Source organism: Actinia tenebrosa, unplaced genomic scaffold (genome assembly GCF_029948245.1).
Source record: "Actinia tenebrosa isolate PJP-AT-01 unplaced genomic scaffold, QUT_ActTen_1.0 PGA_scaffold7__59_contigs__length_16204524, whole genome shotgun sequence".
NCBI classification, from domain to species: domain Eukaryota; kingdom Metazoa; phylum Cnidaria; class Anthozoa; order Actiniaria; family Actiniidae; genus Actinia; species Actinia tenebrosa.
Window position 1 is genome coordinate 2286904 of NW_028292584.1, and position 20787 is coordinate 2307690.

The window sequence follows — 20787 nt, forward strand, 5'->3', positions numbered from 1 at the left end:
TTTTGTAGGGATTTTTGTTCGAGTTTATGACGGATTTTTTAAGAGCACCGAAACTACAAAATATGACAAATCAAAGTATCTCTTTGTCTTTTTGTCGAAATATCCATGTATTATTGTAGAATGATTGACTAGCCTTCATTCGTGCAGCCATATAGTTTGCAAATAACTATTATCTTATTAATCTTAATTTTTTTCTAATCACTTCCGGTGGCGCAATTTTTACTCCAAAATCTCGTGCGTAGGCTTCCATTAAATGCTGATTATCCCGAAAACAAGGTCGGGACACCCAATTGTCTTCCCAGATTTGGAATCAGCATTAAATTTTAATTCGGAAAATCGAAGTTTTAAAAAAAGTTTAAACCAATTTCCAGTCACCTTAATTCGTTTTTGAAACCACATTGTGATATCTAACTTAACAGGAAAAATCAGGAAAATCTGACGATTGAATTGAAATTACACATTTTGTGCCATATGCTATATGTCCACATTTGTAGCCAAATAACAGTTTCTTCTATTTTCAAAATTAAAGCAAAAATCCGGCCAAGCAAATCGTGGGTCATTTTCTAGAGTTCTATAAAAACTGGGGACGATTTATTAATTTTTCAGTAAAATAGGGCTTCTTTTTAACATTCTTTTTTACCACAAAAAGGTCATTATCTTCCACGCAATCTGACGCCTAAATAAAGTCGAGGAATCCCCCTTTTTTTATTAAGCCATTTCACTTCTAGTATTAATACTGCATTGAATGGCGACTTGACAGTTTTTTCTTCAACCTTAGAACGGCAAATTTGCATACCGCGCAAATATTATCTCCTGGTCAATTTTTAAAATTTTTCGGCTAAAATTTTGTACGGAAGAGTGTAAACGCAACCTCAAACTATAGATTCTTCTGTAGGCCACTCGCAATTTTGCACGTTTAATTGTCTCGATTCGCATTTGTAAAACAGCAAGCTAAATTAAGGAGGCTGGAAAGTGTTTTGTGCCTTCACATTATGAACTAAAAAAAATTAATATGACCATAATATAATAGCAAGTAAACCAGGTAAGCCAAAGACTATAAGCCAAAGATCACAATGAACATGAAAAAATGACGTTAGACGTTGCCATGACAACATCAGAACCCTTGGTATGCCATCAAAAATGTTTATTTAAAAAATCATAACTCAGGAACCAAATGGTAAAATTTTTTAAAAACCGGAATGTTTCCACTTTGTATCGTAATCTTCTTTTTGACAAAAAAAGAAAAAATTCTGTAAAAGGGAATTCGTAAAAATCAATAAAATTTGTTTGGAATAGTTCCCTTTTACATAATTTTTAAAAATTTTCCTTAAGTTTTTGAAAGCATAAACTAAAACCCTCTGCAAAATTCGAAGAAATTTCACCGCAGAATTTTTGAGTTTTTCAGTTTGAACATTAAAATTCATGACTACGAAAATTTTCCTTTTGCAAGTTCTACGTCATCGTACCTAAAGCGCACGCGCGCTCAAGAAAAACCGTTTCGAGCCTCCTTAAGAGCTAAAAGTGAGGGGCTATATATAGCTACGAATGGAGGGACGATGGAAGCGAGGAAAGAAAGGAGAGGGAGGCTATTTTTCATTTGAGCCATTTTAAAGGTGGCAGCTTATGTATGACAGCATATCATATTGTGATTATGATATAGAGAACCCTAGAAAATCCAAAACTGCCCGTATCAAATGCAATGCTTTCTGTGGCAGCTATACAAAACCTGCCACTTGTTGCTTTTAGCTGGACCACTACCATACTAATTTACACTACATGATATTGTTGATAAGATGTTTAATAAGACTACCAGTGAGTATGCAATACCATTAAAAAGTAATATCTATGGAATAAAATATTCATTTTTTGTGATCAAGTGTTGCGACGTCGTGCCCCCTGGTATTTTAAGGCTTGCTACGCCCCTGAAGATAGGGATTCTTGAGTTTATAACTGGGTTGCCTGTTGAAAACCAGTATAAAAATACGTTTTCTTTTAATCCTCAACAAAGTGGAATAATTTACCCAAGGCATTACGGCATACAACAGTTGCGGGCATATGATACAGGGAACCCGTGTAGTTTCATCTATCACTGAGCCGTTGCGACAGTTATCAATCCTTGTCGCTACATTACTGATATATTATTGACGGTAGATTGAAAGGACCTATGTTTTACTTATCAAAGTAGTGTTGTAAGAAGAATTGAAGTTGTTGAGAAGAATTCTACTCAGAAAGAAATATGCAGTCAACGGCTTCAGTGATTTCTATCCACAATCCCTTTTGGTCAAGTGGCGTAGGCTCGAACCGTTCACAAAGGTCAAAAAGAGGATATTTTACTCCCGCTTTTGAATAACTTAAGATAACTGCCTACTTTTGGAAATTGATTTAAGCTTTTTTTAAAACTTTCCGAATTGAAATTTAATGCTGCTTCCTAATCTGGAAAGAAAAATAGGGTGTCCCGAGCGCGTTTTCGAGATAATCAGCATTTAATGGAAGCCTACGCACGAGCTTTTGGAGTAAAAATTGCGCCACCGGAAGTGATTAGAAAAAAATTAAGATTAATAAGATAATAGTTATTTGCAGACTATGTGATTGCACGAATGAAGGCTAGTCAATCATTCTACAATAATACATGGATATTTCGACAAAAAGACAAAGAGATACATTGATTTTTTCATATGTTCCTGATCTAAACGTTTCCTAAAATGTTGATATATAACCTATATTTTTAGGAGTTTTTTCGATTGAGCTATCAAAAATATAGAGTCCCGTGCAAAATGTGAGGGTTTTGCCCTGTTGAAGCTCAAAACGCGTATGTTTCTTCAATAAAATCTTGTAGATTTTTTAGCAGTTTTTTGAGCCCGCGCACATCGTGGGCCCAAATCTAACGTTCAAAAGTAGACAGCCACCTTAAGAACCATACATCAGGTACCGTTCAAAATTTGTCTGCGACAAATCACAACAAGCAAAATTTAATTAAATTTGTGTTTCTATTGATTGATTTTGGCGCCAAAATTAAGAATAACAAATATGTTTCCTTAAAGCTTTCATATTCAATATAGGAATTGAAAACTGCACTTCAGTAGGTTAAAGTGGTAAAAAAATTATGGCGATTATTATCGTGCCCGACAAAGAAGTTTGACTTTGACAAAAAATAAACAATTATTCTATTTAATGACCAAGCGCGATACAAAACCTACAATCACCTTTTTCAGAACTTAGACATGACATTCGCGAAATAAGGAATTTGTTCATTGGCACATTACTGAGAACCTGAACAAATAACTTATTAAAAAATTAAGACTTTTCTTACAAATTACAAGATTTTGAGACCCCATTGTCAAGTCCTACTCAGTTCACTGCGCGCTCAAATGACAATAATGGTGCTTCGTCGACAACCCTTGCATTAAAGCAAAAAGTCTGAAAATATGCATTCGGAATCTGTAATGCGCAGCTTTCTTTTTCTTTTAATAATATTCGATTTTCGAAAATAAAAATTGCTGGTTGCGAAATTTGAGCCTAATGTGTTCTTTTTCACCGCACGAAACTGGTACCGGTACGATACAGAGTAACAGTGGGCAGCATACTGTATCTTATTTAATTTAGTTTTCTGGCCTTTTCCATCTCATTAAGACGCTCTGTCTGGTATTGGCGCAACAAATTTATGAACAAATTGAACAAACCTATTGCTCTTCAACAGTTTTATTTGTGGAATCTGAGCTTGTCTCAATAGGAATTACAGTTATCACATTATCTTATAACAGTACATTCTGCATGCTGAAAATGTACATCATAATTACACTGCGGCACATCCAAAGTGCTAGCAACTTGCTCTTATTTTTAGTCAAAAAGAGTATTACTTTAAAACAACGTTCCTTGTTATTTACTAGCTAGTTTGTCTCAGAATGGTTGAGAGCAGGAGGGGCCGCACAACGAGTGCCTACTTCCAGCCAGTGATAAACAGATTACTCCAATCCTCACCACACAACTTAGCTTGCATCCCTTGGAGACCTTTCGGCACTGGAGTCTTTACTTTGTGTGCTACACTTACGTCAGGTGGATAATACAGATTGACGTACACTGTCCTGTCTGACGTGATTGGCAACCATACATTAGCAGAAGTGATGGTGGCAGCGGTTGAAGTCGCGAAGTTCATATACATCGCGTACGTAATATCACCTTCTTTGGTGAAAATCTGAAAAAAACCTCGATGGAAACTGCACTGGTCAGTAGTTGTAGCAAAAGCGTACAGTAACACGCTTTTAGCTTCAGCTGGAATCTCTTCGGGTATAGCATATTGCTGTGGGATTTTACCGGTAGGCTTCTCAGGAAGGTGTCCAAGGTCTATTACCTCCGGGTTGAATGACTCATCCTTGCAGGACATGACGGAAAATTTCGGAAAGACTACACGGTGGATTTTATGTTGCTCTGGAAGTTTGACTTCACCAAACTGACTTGTCCTAGTCACTTGTTAGAGATCGAGCACCTTGTTTTATACCATTTGCGGTGGTAATGCATTACAGTAACTCTAGAAATAGATCTATCAATCTATCTGCACGCTCGATTTATCATACAATCATTACTGTCTCAAAAACTCTTTCACCCGGCAGAGCGTGAGAGAGCAGAATCATCATCTGCGTCGCTGAACACCTAGTGGTACCTACTATTATAAGTGATCAAAAGGTTGCACAACTATTTTTAGTCAGTGTTGATTAGAGGATTCTAGCACAGTACATTTAGCACCAAAAGGTAGTAGGGGAATACAAAATCTATCAAGATTTCCTACACGTTCGAATTAACATACAACCATTGCTCTATCGAAAAGTCTTTCACCCGGCAGAGCATGAGAGAGCAGAATCATCTTATGCGTCGCTGATCACCTCGTGGTACCTACTATTAAAAGTGATCAAAAGGTTGCACAACTATTTTAGTCAGTGTTAATTAGAGGATTCTAGCACAATGCCTTTACCACCAGACATTCGAGTATTATGGCACGTTTTATTTACTCGATTACGAGCACATTTCATTCAACTGCTGCTCTCAAAAACTGGAAGTGGAATCGTGGTTGCATTGCATGATTAAACAAATATATAGCAATTAGCTATCACTCTCTCGAAATGTCTTTCACCCGGCCAAGCATGAGAGAGTAGAATCATTATATGCGTCGCGGGTCATTCATCACTAGTGCTGAAATATTTTTTAATCTACATATTTGTCGTGGGTGTCTTAAAATAGCTAGAAGAATTTCTCATCCACTTTACACCCATTTGCCTCATTTCTTTACCTCTCTCCTCTCCATTACTTACTTCTTATGCTTCTATATACTATCTACTTACGTAATTAACTTTTTCTTTTCTTTTTACCTTGGACTTACCGTGTCTCGAACCTGGGACCCTTTGCGTGATAGTCTAGTGACTCACCAACTATGCCAACGAGGAATTTGCTGACAAATACTGAATTGCTCTACGTAAATTAAATAAAAAAGTAAAAATAGGGAAACTTCTTATCCTGCGTTATAAATTACTGGAAGGACTCAAACTGTTTGTGTAAATGGCTCCATTTCAGAAGTACAAAGTTAGCAATCTGGTGTTCCACAAGGGTCGGTATTAGGCCCTGTGCTATTCATAATTTTTATCAACGACCTACCTAGCTGTGTTACACAAAGTAAAGTAGCACTGTATGCTGATGACACCGCCCTTTTCTTAGTCCACAAAGATGTCAAGACAATAGAGAGTGTTTTCAACAAGAAATCGATGCTGTTGTTAACTGGTTTTCCCGAAATGGTCTGGCTATAAACTACTCAAAGACTAACGTTATTCTCTTTGGCACAAGTCAGCGACTGGAAAAAGCCCACAAGCCTAAAATAAAGATGAGTGATAGAGATCTACCTCGAAAAGTTTCTATTAAATATCTTGGTCTAATAATGGACGATAAATTGAACTGGTATGAACATATTGACTATATTGCTTCAAAGGCATCACGTAGATTCGGTCTGTTGGGTAGAATTAGAAAATTTATCAACGTGGACACCTGTAAAGAACTTCATGAGTCTCTAATTCAACCTCTGTATGAATATAATGATGTTGCATGGTCTAACACTGATACTAGCCTAGGTCGTCTTTTGAGGCTTCAGAAACGTGGCGCACGCATAATTGTCAAGAGAAAGGTTAGGGATTGTAGTTCAGCCAGTTTACTTAAAGAATTGGGTTGGGTTTCTTTAGCAGAGAGATGGGTCATAAGTGTCTTACAGTTTTCCGCTGCTTGAATGGTTTATATCCTTCATATCTAAGAAATTTATTTCATCGTAATTCAGAGGTTCATAATTACAATACTAGAAGGCGTAATGACATTCATTTACAGAAGATATCTTCAAAATCTGGTCAACGATCATTTTCGATTCCTTCGCTGCTGCTAGATGATATAATGATTTAAGTAATGTCGTCAAATTATCTAAATTTGTTCAAAGTTTTACAACTAATTATTGGCGAGGAAGAAATAATTAATTATTTATTTTATCATATATTACTAGCCATCACAAATCATAGATTTTATGAATATTAAGATTTTTTACACATATTATATTAATTTTAGAATTTTTAGAAAGTTTTAGGGATCTTTTTAGGAATTTTCTTTGCGCATTATTAGTGATTACTAATTAGTTTTTCATTTCTAATTTATATTTGTACTTTTTTTCTTATGCACAGCTTCAGTGTAAATAAGTGATTAGCTTTCTGAATTCTGTGTGAAATGAAATTATTCATGATTATTATTATTATTATTATTATTATTATTATTATTATTATTATTATTATTATTGTCATTACTAATTCATTAGAGAAGTAATTCCAAAAACTCGTGCTTCAGGTTTTATTAGGGTTTCCAAACACTCAAAACCAATAAAAGCACTCGGCCTCTCGTGTTTGCAAACCCTAATGAAAACTCTCACTCGTCTTTGAAATATTACATAAACTGATGCTGTTAACCAATGAATATTTCCACTGGATAAGAATTTGTCCGTCGAATAGAGCTATCTGCCCTTTATACAACTGAGCCCTGTTAAATTTATTTTGATTTTGGACTGCATTTATAAACACTTGTCACTGCAGACTTGTCGTGACTGGACCTTTTCATTGACAAACGTTTTCCTTTCAATTTTTCATATTTTAACATCACAGAAAAACATTTCTTTTTCAATTTTCAATTCAGTATCAGTATCAGTCTCAGTTCTGTTCCATTATTAACAGCAATTAGCTGAGCAACGGGGACTCTATTATTCTAGATTAAAGTTCTTAAGAAGAAGTCCTTTGAAGGCTTTCCTGTCTTTTGCTAATCTTCTGGCCTGATCTTTATCAATGTTAAATAGTTTTTCGATCTTTATCCATGGATCTCTGACATATTTTTTGGTTGGTTTGATAAAAAGTAGTTTTTTCGTAAGATTGGAGTTCGGCCGTCTACATATGTGTGCGATATATTTTAAATATCGAACATATAAGAAATCCCGTAGTGGTGGAGTCTCAATAAATCCTTTCAACATCAGTATTTTTGTATTTGAGTGCAAAAGTTTCTTCACCATCACTATCTGTTTTTCTCTTCCACCCATTTTTCATCATCCTTTTTAGAAGGCCGTACCAGCATGTTTCGAGTTTTTTTCAGTTCTTCCTCATTCGGTAATTGTGCTTCTGAGCAATAAAGAAGTCTAGATCTAATACAGGATTCTAAGATTTTCCTCTAGTTTTCATGGACACTTTATTGTCTGTGAGAACATTCTTTAGATCGTGAAATTTACCAGTTGCACTGATAATTCTGTTGCCAACAAAAGAATCTTTAGGGTCGCTGTAAAACATATGTCCCAGATATTTAAATTCCTTAACATTCTCAATATCGTTTCCAGAAATGTTCAGTATACTTCCTTTGTTTATGAGTTCTAAGTCATTGAAAACTTGTGTTTTTGTTTTCTTGAAGCTAATCTGTAGACCATATCTAGAACAAGTTGTGTGTACAATATCCAAAATATCCTGTAAGTTAGAAAGATCCTTTGAGAAAATTGCAACATCGTCTGCATATAGTAGCCATTTAATCATTTCAGTTAAGTGAAGTAATATATTATTGTTATTATTTTTGAATAGAAGCAATAGAGGGCGCCATTTCGTAATGTCAAATGTACTACTACCATGCTTTTTCCTAACCACAAATTTCTGATTTTCAATCGGAAATAAAACAGAATTAAAACACATCTTAGTTAAAATGATTTGATTTTCGAAAAAGAATGTTGGGTATGAAAGACGATTTGCATTTTCTTAATAAGAATCGTGGTTCCATATACTGTAGTAAGAGCAAACAAATTTAGAAACAATCATTACTCTCTCGAAACGCCTTTCTGCCCTAGAAGCATGAGAGAGCAGAATCATCATATGCGTCGCTGATCACCTCGTGGTACCTACAAAACGGTGTGACACCGATATAGAAAACCATCGAAACGGCTTCATAACAGTTATAGATAATGGTATTGAGAGTGGTTGTCTATAGCTTGATACTACAATCCATTAAATGATCTGGTTAATGACTTTTGATTATAATGGATTATGTCATTAAACCCCTCAGGGGGGGGCGGATCCAGGGGGGGGGTCGAAGGGGTCCACGGAACCCCGCTTGAAGGTTTGATCTTTTAGGTAATAAAAATATGTCTTATATAAATTTTAATTAAAAAAATATTAGTAGTTTTGCGTTGGGTCGCGTTATTATAGCTTGGTCCGTTACTAGATAGTAAATTAGGTGATTAGAGCCATTTTTTTTGTCAAAAATCGACTAAACAAAAGAGAATTATACACAGTTTAAGAAACGGAACCCCCTTTGAAAAATCCTGGATCCGCCACTGGATAAAAAAAAAAAAGTAAAAAATAGGCTCTTATAACTAGAGAAGAATACTTAAATAACCTTTTGTCTGAAAAGCACTCCAGGAAAACAAAAGAGACAACAAACTGGTCAGTCTCGACATTCAAAAGTATGATACATGTTCAAAATTTTTCATATCATGACCGATAAATAAAATGCAACACAATCATATCGTATTCTCGTATTTATTTTGAATCATTTATCAGTGAGTAATTAATATACATATGTAACAGCGCTCCCGGGAAGCGGAAGGTATTGTAATGGGTTTATAAGCCCGTGTAGGTCTCAAGGGAGAGGGTGCGGCATACTTAAGAACAGAGCCATGTGCGCGTTGGGGGCAGTTGGGGATCTTGGATCAAGCGGTGGTAGAAAGCGTTTTAAACTAAGTCAAATATATATATAGGAACAAATCTGTGAACCTGCCATGTCCTACGGATCCGAGTAATTGGAGTGTAGAAACTGTTAAGTGAATAAAACTAGAGGTTACGCATACATTTTAAGTTTCAACTTGGTGCCGAGAAAAGCAAATCAAAACTCAACTAGAGGCCAGAGGAGGGTGATCAAGTGGCACGTAACTTAATCGACCAATCACAATCATGATCACAGGCAACAAAAAATATCACAAGAATTTCATAGTCGTCGTAAAGAATCATTACTTTCCCCTCATATTACTTATCATAACCTCATAGCTTTTAACTGTCGCATGGATTAATAGCAGTGGTTCCTGTACACCAAGTCTCGGTCCCTGATAAGACATATTTCTATGTAAACTTATGACATTAAGATCGCCATCGCTTTCACACGCTGACACTGAAGGTTGAAATATCGTGCATCTTTATCGCTTGTCATCTGGTTTTACGATGGATAACATGTCTGTATTTATAAATATTATGAAGCTTTAATTCCTAATAATCAAAAATATCGAGGTGAACCCCGGTGAACCTCTTAACCGTTTTCGAGTCATTCTGAATGTTGTGCATGGTACTATGTTACCTATCAAGCATATCTTGTCAAGATGGCGGGAATCATCCGCGTAACGCTACTTCCTTTCACATGAAAACACGTCACCAAATCGTTTCAGATAAGAAATGAAATCGCAATTTTGTTATTGTTTTATTTCATTGATTTTTTATTGATTCAATGGGATAATTTATCGGCAGAATACTGAGAATTGTCAGAATCTGAGACTTGTCATCGACCCCGGCTCACAAGTCGACCGTTGTTTATGCTACTTTGTGTGCTGTTACTTTCTACATGTGCATTTTCAATAATCAAAACTTTCCTGTTTGAGACAGTTGAAATATATAATAAGGGAAAAAATACTGTCATGTTCGCGGAATATAAGTATAATAGAAACTAAACTATTAAATTTACAATGCAAAGTTTATATCAATTTATCATATAGACTTTAGACTTCCATATTGACCCTGAAACAATAAGAACGCTTTATAATTATTCCAAACAAAAAGTTTCAATGATAAGAACCTAAGCTTGACAAGAAATGAATTAAAAATGAATGTATGTAATGAAATGAATGGTTTTAGGAGATATTTTTGAAGAGAAAAATCGGTTCAAGGTTTGTCATCTTAGTCGCCGGGTATGTGATTTCAAGCCGATCGTTTGTTTGGACGCTCGATGTTCTAGCTCAATCAATCGCGCTTGTATAAAGGGCCACAGGTTTGTCAGCATATTGCTATTTATTGTTACCCTTGGTAAATAAAGAGTTTATTATTATTATTATTATTATTATTATTATTATTATTATTATTAAAGTTATCAAATCAAATATCCACCACTTAGCACTATTTTAAAGCAAGTAACAGCCCTTGTGGTCAAAGGCCATCTTTTCTCATTTAGTTATCGGATGTTTTGGCAGTGAGGAACCAAAACAATCCTCAGTCGTTCGGGAAGGTTGCCAATGAAGCTAACTTGGCCCCCACTAGTTTTATCGACATAAATGGCGGAGACTTTACCGTACAAGTATGTAGAAATTGAGAGTCTACACAGTGTAGATATAGGAAATTACCAACTGCAAGAAAATCCACACCACACCGGTGAGACATATTTGACATTCATAATACTTTCTCGCCAGGAGATGTTCGCGTCAACGACGGTCAAATGCAAAAGAAGCGTAATGAAACTTTTAACCCACAATGCTCCACGCGACTTGATCACCCTCCTCTGACTAGAGGCAATGTCTCTGGGTCAACTAGATTAAAATCTAAGGCGTTTTTACTTGGAAGCGAGAACAACACAACAAAAAGAATATAGTAAACCCACTTTACTTGGATTCCGTCATGCCATCGAGAGATATCTAAATGCTCCCCCTCTCCAAAAAGGTGTTAAGCTGACAACAGATCCGAAGTTTAGACGTTCAAACCAGATGCTATATATAAATACTTTTTAAAAAAAGAAACCAAATTTTTGATCGTTATTGAATGACGTCATTTTCCCGCCAAAAATACCGAAATTGCAAAATCAAAAACATACGATTGTTAGGAATTTACAAATGTACCTTGCTGTGAAGTTTGATTTTGATCAGTTAGATATTGAAAACGTTTTATCTAAATGACCCTTTTTTTGAGCCAGCTGAACCGGCGTAAACTTATCGACTTAAGACGAAATAGCAAAGAAAAGTCCATTCACAAAGGAAGGTGATTTGCAAAGCCTCAAATCCAGCGCAGTCTTCTTGTTGTCGAGTCCCTTGTCGCCGTTCAGAAATGTTTGTTTTCACATCGTCCTGTATTTCAGCCGACAAGGTCGTGAAGGTCAAAGAGCACTCACAACATCAAGTTTCAAGTTTGAGAGTGATGCAACTGGACGAAACTAAGTGACCATATATGGCACATCATGAAATCTCAAAGAATCATCCAGGTGGAAGCAAGGATGTACGAAACAGACCACCAACATGACGGCTACAAAGCTCTGAAGATCTATTTGTCCAAATTCAACCCAAAGTGTACTGCTTTCTGTCAATATCCTACAAAGTCATGGGAAGAACACGACGAAACATGGTACGACGCGAGACCAATTGGTGTAAATAGCTTTGCCTGTATGATGAAGAATATCAGTAAAGAACCTGCTTTGTCCAAGATTTACACGAATCACAGTGTGAGACCCACCGCAATCACTCTCTATGGTCAAATGCCGGAGTCCCCAATCGTCACATTATGGCAATTTCTGGTCACAGAAACGAGCAATCTGTTGCTCATTAAAATTCCGGCCCTTCAATCTCACAGCTGCATATAGCTGCAGTGAAGTTTTGTCCAAAGCTTTATCCACTGGCGATACTAATAGTCAATCGACCAAACCCATCTCCAAAAAACAGATGTCCGTTTTGGAGGTATAAGCTCCAGCACGACATCACTTAGCTCCATTTTTTCAACATTGCACAATTCAAATATGCAAATTGTAAATTCTTCAAAACGGGCAGTGACTTTTCTATTAGCCGGTTCCATACGAACAGAACTTTTACCAATAACTTTAACCGTTGCAATTTTTCTTTTCCCACTTAAAACAGCTGTGTATTTTTAAGGGCGGCTGTCTGTATCACCATAAATATCACCTTAAGGGTGTAAAATGAGAAAAATCACAATTCCTTGTTAGAGGTCTTGCTGGACTAATAAAAGAAAAAAGGGTCTAAGTCTTTGTAATACAAATATCCTACTTAGCAATAATACTTTACTCTTTGATGTTTCATATTTTACTCTAAGATATCTAGATCGAAAATGGCATAGCTAGCTAAAATGAGGAATAAGAAATTAGCTTTATTTTGTGTAATGAACTAAAATCTTGCGTTAGGGCTGCCATTGTTGACAGAGATGTCGCGGGAGGTTACCGCTGCTCTGATTGATCAAATATATACTTTGGTTATTTCAAGAAAGGTCATCGTTTTATAGTGTTTTATAGTGTTTGAAATCTGCGGACCTAAAGGTTATAATCTTCTAGCAGTAAAGGTGAAGGGAGACTCAACGTCTCTAGGCTTGATCCTATTTTTGAAGTCACATACAAAACAAACAAGATGAAGAAAAACATGCACATCAAAAGTTTTTCAAACGTTGCGTTTACGTTTGTTAACTAGGTTAGGGAGGTCCACGAGGAAAGGTCAGTCGTTTTTCATTCCGCCTGCATGTCGTACGAGCTCTAGACAATTGTTTTTCTATTTATGCAAGAAAATACAATTGCAAAGCTTATATGTTAATGTCGGTCAATCAAATCTCAATACCATATCATGTAAACACAACGGTTTAATGTCAGACCGTCTTCGGTTCCATCTTTATACAATCTCATGTCTGTGGTCTATCCTATCTCTCTATCTGTCTGATACATGCATCTGCATACGATTAATTATTCAGGTATGCGCTACGTATCGATATCTGTAGTTCTTCCTTGTTCTGCGACGTAACATTTATATGTTTAGTTTTAACCCACAGTATTTATATTCTTCTATAGCCCACAATACCTGGTGGCAAGTAACAGAACGTTTTTCTTGTATTCTAATTGGCTGTATTTTCTATCATACGGGATAAAAAACAATGCGCCGTCCTGTGAAAATACATTACGTCACAAACATTTTCATTGCAAGAGCTGAGAATTGCATTGCTGAGAACAACAAAGTCATTCAAGTCAAATGCAAAACGATTGCATGAAACGAAAACCAAAGAACAGTAAAAACCAACTAGCACGATAATGCAACATCCCTCTAAACACGAACAGTATATCTGGTCCATTGTCCTTCTTCTCGAAGCCTTGGTCATCCTAGTTGGTAATGTTGTAGCGCTTAAGATTTTCTTAAAACGAAAATTTCTGATCAACAAACCCTGTTTCTTGCTGGTGAATCTTACATTCGCTGACTTAGTTGTTGGGTTATCATCAACTGTGATTTGGTTTGTAAGAACAGTCCTTCATGGTGGAGGTCAAGATCGTATATTTCTTACTCTTAGTCGACTTTTGTTTTTGATTCCATTGGCTTCATTGTCCTCTTTGGCTGTCATTTCCATTGAAAGAGCTGTGGCTGTTCTTATGCCCTTCCGCCATCGTGTGGCCACTAATCGACATTATTTCGTTGCAATTGGATTGTCTTGGGTTACTTTCGCTATACTTACGATTGTTGGTAATCTTGTTCACATTAAGAAATTCAAAGACGCTATGTACTTCAGCGTGATCGTCTTTCTTCTTCTTATCCTTACAGCATCCTACGTGTCTATCTACATCAAAATGAAATTCTTTCCTGCCCTAGAGCAAAGTAGAACCAGGCAGTATCAGTTCAAGTTGTCAAAAACGCTTTTCCTTACCACTGTTGTTTCTGTTATGGCTTGGTTTCCTTTCGCAATAGTTCAGTGTTACTTCTATTTTTGTGACTATCGATGCAAAAGAGACATTCCTGACATTTGTTTAAAGTTAGCTTTGGTAGCACAGCTGAGTAACTCATTCCTGAACTTGGTTGTGTATTCATTTAGACTGCCTGAGTTTAGGAAAGAATTGAAGACAAGCTTCTGCAGATGTCCCAGAAGACATCGTGTTCACCCTATTAGTAGGGCTGATGCATTTTGCCTTGATACAAGAGTTTCGAATATTAATTGACGAGTCTCGTCTCGCATAAAAGCTACTAAACCAGATACTGAAAGCCCTAGAGATCAGCTATCATTGGATACGAGTTTTCAATTGCTGTATATTTATAGGAAAACAAATATGAAGAGTTCTTCTCTAATAAAAAGCCGATAAAGAAACCTTTTATACTTTTTACTGGCTCTCCCAGTCTGTATGAGTGATTTAGTAGCAACCTTAAAATTAAGCTATCATGATGAACATACACACGTAAAGACATAGGGACGCCAACTTTCGTTCTCATTTATACAGAACATGACTATTTCAGTCAAATCGATAGCCAGTATCAAGATTCTTTTTTACTCCTTTCATATTTAATCCAAAATTCACATTTAATTGCAATATAAAAACACTTTAATCATAGGCAGTTTGGCAACGACGGAGGCAGTTTCAAATTGTCTTTGTCAAATTCAATTTATTCAACAACATAAGGAAAAATAGCATATTCAATGATTGAGCTTATGGGGAGTATATCCGGGATCCAGAGATTTATTTTTACGCAAGCGTAAATTGTTTTGTGTTAAAGTGGCGAGGAGGATTCCCGCAGCGAAATCCGAATCAGTGGAGCCCAAGGTATAAAAGTAATATTATTTTGATATCATTACGCTAATGATCAGAAGCCAGGGAATTCGAGAAGAAGAAGAAGAAGAAGAAGAAGAAGAAGAAGAAGAAGGACAAGCAATATAGTTGAGTAAAAATGTAATATCTATTCCATTTTAAATCTCTTCGCCTATGTATTGAGCTTTTCTGCAGCTGTTCGATGTCAGTCTTTGTTTGATTGTCATCAAGTAACTTCGCAATAGTTTTTAATATCAAAATTTAATATTCCAATCTTTGTTATACAAATAAACATAGTTAAAAGACGGAAACATTAAATCAATATTTGCTTCGTTATCTAAATCATGAACTATATCAATATGACATCACCTGGACTCTACTTTTTCTAAAAGGAAAAATTTAATGAAGGATTGAGCTAAAATTTTCAACATGCAACATGGTTTGAAAACTTTTAGTTTCATAAGAATGATTTTCAAAAGGACCTAGGATTAAACTAATAAAAGAATCAAAATAAGCTTGAATAAAAAATATACTACACAAGTTGATTAAGTTAAACTACGCATGCACAAAAAGCAAAAGCTAAAATATATTAATAACTATTGAGGAAAATTATACTATATATATATATATACACACACACACACACACACACACACACACACACACACACACACACAATTGATTGCAAAAAGGTTGTAGTATACATTTATACATATTTCTAATGAGATGCAGAGCGTAAAAAAAGTAACTTATTTGGTCTTATTTATCTTCTATTGTGTCACAGACATTAAGTATTGCACAAAGTCAAGCTAAACAAGTTTTGACAAGGGAAAACGTGTCAGATGTACTGGGCACATTGGATACTTTGAATAGAGTAGAAGACTATTTGGGATTTAGTCATTGTAAGACAGAAGAAAGTCCGTGGATTCGGTTTGAATATTTTTTTACGGTCAAATTGAACCAGCATAAACGAGTCTTGGTCGCAAACCCCAAAGCAAGCCTCCGTCTCTCTGAGAACCAGTGTTATGATGGCCCCATCGGCTCAAAAACACCACACAAAACATTATTGAACAGAAGATTCTCCATCTATAGAAAAAGTTTGGCCTCGAAAATTTACCTCAGAATACCCTGCGAGCAGAGTCTCCTTTACCTTCCCCCGAGTGAGAGAAAGGAAAGAAGACTCTTTCCTTTCTCTCACTCGGGGGAAGGTAAAGGAGACTCTGCTCGCAGGGTAACCTCAGAATGGAAATATTACGAAAAATGTATCTCTTTCCCTACGCTTCTTAGTAAATTTGCCCCCCAAACAATATGGCGTCGGAAACCATGAAAGGAACTATAAATAAACTAATATAAAACTCGTGTGAGTACTCTTTTATGTAAATTATGACGCAGTAAATTCCTCGTCCACCCACTCGTTGAAGGTTTCGGCATGAAAATCCCTTTTTCATAAAAATATTCCGACTAGAAATAGATACGTTTAGCTAACCAAAACAAAAATCACTACTTAAGTTAATACAATATAACATATAACTCGTGCGGGTACTGTTACTAAAACAAGGAACGGCCTGAAACCACCTAAAACGACCTGAAACGACCTGAAACGACCTGAAACCATCTTGAAACCACCTGAAACCAGCCAAAACATTGAATCGTCCAGTTTGTGTATTTTATTGACTTTTATCGATCGATCAAGCGCTTGTTTTCCTTGAAAGGGATGTACTTCATGGTAGAATGTCATATAGTCGCTCATACGTATAGTCTCCCATAGAAGTATTCCACACTTATACCTCACCTCTCCCTACCTATGATCATCTGTTCCTAGCTATGATCAACCGTCCCTACCTATGATCAACTGTTCCTAGCTATGATCAACTGTCACTAGCTATGATCAACTATCCCTAGCTATTTTCACCATTCTCTACTAATGATTTCCTGTAGCTATATATAGATTAACTTCCCCTTATATACTTTAATGAACTTTAAAACGTGCAGGCAACATGGCTGAATTACGTTAAGCAGGGGTTTATCCAGGATTTGTCATGGGGGGGGGGGGGGGCGTGGGGGTTACAACATACCAAATTGTCACTATGACATCATATCACATACTGCATCAACGGTCAGATGATTTATCTTTGGTTTTGAAAGGGGTCACAGGCACCCCTGAGCCCCCTAGATAGGCCTATGTTAAGTATAAACGCCTATGTTAAATTTCACGCAATAGCAATAGCAATCGAATTAGTGTTTCTGTTGAAAAAGTTACTACACAAATACGGAGAGTCACTAAATGTTTTCAAATTATTATTTATCCAGAAAGTAAGATTTTACGAGTCTGTTTCATTTCCTAACATCCCGGCTTAGAACCATTTTTAATGTAATGTTTACCATCGATAATATAAAACTGTCAAATACTTTAAGATGAAATAGTTGACTATGTAAACATAAGGGATTTTTTTGTTTATAATTAAAAACCCAGACACTTATTAAAGCGTCATTTGCTGCTGCACAATTCCAGAACTTGAACGGAATAAGAAAGAACGTGAAAGAGGCTTTTCTGAAATATAGCTGTCTAAAAAAAGTTTGTTAAAAAAATAATTTTACAAGTTTAATTAGCAGGAAATATCATATGTAGTCGCTTTTGAAACTAGGGAAGATGTAGAAAACAAGACCCAGAATGATAAAGGGGTATTAGCTTTCTGGAAAAATGAAGGGAAAAATTTCTAAAACTGAACAAGTTTCTTGGACAGTGGTCTTCACATTTGAGGCGTTTTTCATCGTCCTCTGCAACTTCTTGGCTCTGTGCGTCTTTGCTAAGAGGAAGTTTCTTTTGTGCAGGTCGTGCTATTTGCTGATCAATCTTACGGTAGCTGATCTTCTTGTAGGAATCTCAGCAGTGTTTTCTGGGTATGAAATCATCAGCTTAGAAAGATCGGAGATAAAATCCTTTATGACCTGTGAAAATAAATTATTTGATGCCTTTGCAACGTTGTTCCTTTTATTCACTGTGGCCTCCTTGATGTCCCTCGTACTCATTGCCATTGAGAGAGCGTGTTCGATCTTTATGCCTTTTCGTCATCGTGTAGCAAAAACAAGGTACTACAACGCCGGGATTGCGTTCATATGGCTTATCAGTGGTATTCCTTCCGTATCCTTGCTTCCTCAGTGCGAATCGCTCCCGATAAACAACAAACTTGTTACATTATCTCTTCTGCTAATCTTGGTAATTCCTTCATTTGTGATTCTCGTATCATCGTACGTGGCCATCTACATAAAACTGAGATTTTTCCCAGTTTTTCAGCACAACAACTCCACTCAGAGGCAAATCAAGCTATGCAGGACATTGTGTATAGCAACAGTTACATCCATTATTGCTGTTCTTCCTCACAACATCGTTCTCACCACCCTTGAACTCTGCACATCCTGTACTCTCTCTGTCAACGCAGTATTGACAACAAAGGCCTTCATCTTTGGAAACTCTTTCATCAACTTGGCTATATATGCCTTGAAGATTCCAGAGTTTTGGAACGAGCTTAAGAAGATATTATGCAATTGCTTCAATAAAGGGGAGAGGCGACAGTCTCGAGTCGTTCCTGGCATGATACCACTGGACACACTGGACACTGGACACCCCTAACAGCACCAGGAAACAGCAAGGAGACACCGAAAACTGTGGCAACTGTAGAAGGTATCCATGATGTTTCCGGAAACTGAAGTAGAAAAGAAATTACGAGAAGCTATAATGATTGTTTATTTGTGAATTTTATAATCTAAGTATTTCAATTTATTTTTTGACACACTGGAAAGGTAGCCCGTTGGACATCTGATAGGGAATACGGACAAAAGTGAAACATGAGAAGATCATGATCACAAATGACGATGAAAAAATCGATCTAGAAGAACAACGACAAGGAAAAGAAGATGAAAAGGAGAATAAATTGGATAGAACAAAAATGAAGAATAAGAAAAAGCACAAAAACACTTGAGATGACAGTCAGTAAGAAAGAGGCAGAAACGCGGACCTTAATTAACTAAAAGATCCAGAATTAAAACCAGATGGTGATGATGACTATTACATATACATTTATATAACGTATTGCTTTAAATTTAGTTGGCATAGTCTGAATATAATGTTAGCATCAATCAAAAGAATATTATCCCAAAGTTGTATTGGTCTATACTCTCACAGTTTCGTTTGCTTCCTATATCGGTAAATCAAATACTTACTGAATTTATTTTAATGTTCAATGTAAAAAGGAATACATGTTACAATAACAGAATTTTCGCTATTATGATTAGAAAAAAATGAGTTAATATTTGTGATGTTGAGGGACGTGTTCTTGAACTCGTAATAAACCCCCCAAAAAATATATATTCTAAAGATATTAACGAAGCCAAATTACTGGGGCAAAGAAAGTTATTGTTTTTTATTCATAAGCATGTCTCTTGTTCTTGCGGAGTTAAATTGAACGTAGGCTAGCTTGTATCTGTCGATAACTTTTGCTTCTAGTTATTTTTTTTCGCGACCGGAAAAAAATATTTTATCAAGATGAGAACCCGTTATACTTTCAGCACTAGACTTTCAAGCTCAAAAAGTGTTTTTACATACCATTTGCTTAATCACTCGCTCTAAGACTCGCCGCCTCACAATTCGTGAATAAAAAACCTTAAGGGCGCACTTAGAAACCTAATTTGAACAGAATTTAACGCTGATTCCTGAGAGATCGTTTTTTGGGAACTTCAGTTAATTTTGAATATTGCCATCATAACAAGTTTACAACAGAACAAAATTAAGGAAACCAAGCTCGGAAGCTAAAAATGATATGGAAGACAAGTAATTTGCTAAGGACATCTACTTTTAAAAACATATGTTTATGTACTAAAATTAATTTCTAACCTAACCACAAAAACACACTCAACGCTTTTTGTATGAGTTTAAAATCATTGCGTTTTTTTCCTGAGGGCTCGTTTTTCAGAACTTCACCAGTGAATTTTGAATATTGCCATCACAACAAGTTTACAAAAGAACAAAATTAAGGAAACCAAATCGGAAACTAAAAATGATATGGAAGACAGGTAATTTGCTAAGGACATCTAGCTTTGAAAAAGTATGTTTATGTACTAAGAATGATTTCTAACAATAGTAGTTCAATAGTAGAAATCACCTGCAAGAGGAAATTGATCAAAATCTTTAAGAAAAAAGTCTTTCCTTGTTGTAAGTAAAATATAGTGACGTTATAAGTGCCTATAACCATTACCTCAATTTTACGGTATCAATTCTATATATGAAGGCATCGTTAAATGATGAAATATTGTTAGATGGTTTGAATGATACATCTTGAAAATAACAAGGTTTATTATTCCAATATGTTAATGAGTGTGATGTAAAAATTGAAAATATATATTGACTTAGGTGTTATATGCATGCACTTTAATTAAGCTTCACTATTTCTTTCAAATTCATGTGAGCATCCCTTTTTCCACGGCTTCAAATATATTTTAATTTATTGTGTTTAAATAAGAATTATACCTTATTTTGTGTTTTGCTCTTGGGGGTACGTTGTGATTAAATATGTTTAAATCTAAAAACATAGATTCATCAGGTATTAAAAACCCATCTACAATATGTTTGACACAGGTATTCGGACTCAAGCAGAGGGGGCGGTGGTGGTGGTGGTGTGGGGGTACGTATGTGAAAAATGATTGATTTTAAGAAAAAAGATGAAAAAGAAAAGATAA

General features: G+C 35.9%; 4 protein-coding genes and 1 pseudogene across 4 annotated transcripts in view; 3 read left to right on the forward strand and 2 right to left on the reverse strand.

Moving 5' to 3' along the window:
• Positions 1–20787, reverse strand: part of LOC116299709 (delta-actitoxin-Amc2a-like) — a 117184-nt gene that overhangs the window by 4835 nt on the left and 91562 nt on the right. The window lies entirely within an intron of this gene.
• Positions 3684–4533, reverse strand: LOC116299701 (uncharacterized). Its single transcript, XM_031708418.2, has one exon. The coding sequence runs from the start codon at positions 4379–4381 to the stop codon at positions 3938–3940; it is 444 nt and encodes a 147-aa protein (XP_031564278.1). The 5' UTR covers positions 4382–4533; the 3' UTR covers positions 3684–3937.
• On the forward strand, positions 10847–12104 carry LOC148905328 (uncharacterized; annotated as a pseudogene).
• Positions 13437–14537, forward strand: LOC116299711 (adenosine receptor A3-like). Its single transcript, XM_031708430.2, has one exon. It carries the CDS (start codon positions 13579–13581, stop codon positions 14470–14472), a length of 894 nt encoding a protein of 297 aa, XP_031564290.2. The 5' UTR covers positions 13437–13578; the 3' UTR covers positions 14473–14537.
• On the forward strand, positions 17731–19158 carry LOC116299712 (dopamine receptor D2-like). The gene has a single exon (XM_089040454.1). It carries the CDS (start codon positions 17756–17758, stop codon positions 18683–18685), a length of 930 nt encoding a protein of 309 aa, XP_088896580.1. The 5' UTR covers positions 17731–17755; the 3' UTR covers positions 18686–19158.

Excerpts from the sequence above, each read along its gene's own strand:
- LOC116299701 (XM_031708418.2), bottom strand. The coding sequence starts at position 4,381 with ATGTCCTGCAAGGATGAGTCATTCAACCCGGAGGTAATAGACCTTGGA.
- LOC116299711 (XM_031708430.2), top strand. The coding sequence starts at position 13,579 with ATGCAACATCCCTCTAAACACGAACAGTATATCTGGTCCATTGTCCTT.
- LOC116299712 (XM_089040454.1), top strand. The coding sequence starts at position 17,756 with ATGAAGGGAAAAATTTCTAAAACTGAACAAGTTTCTTGGACAGTGGTC.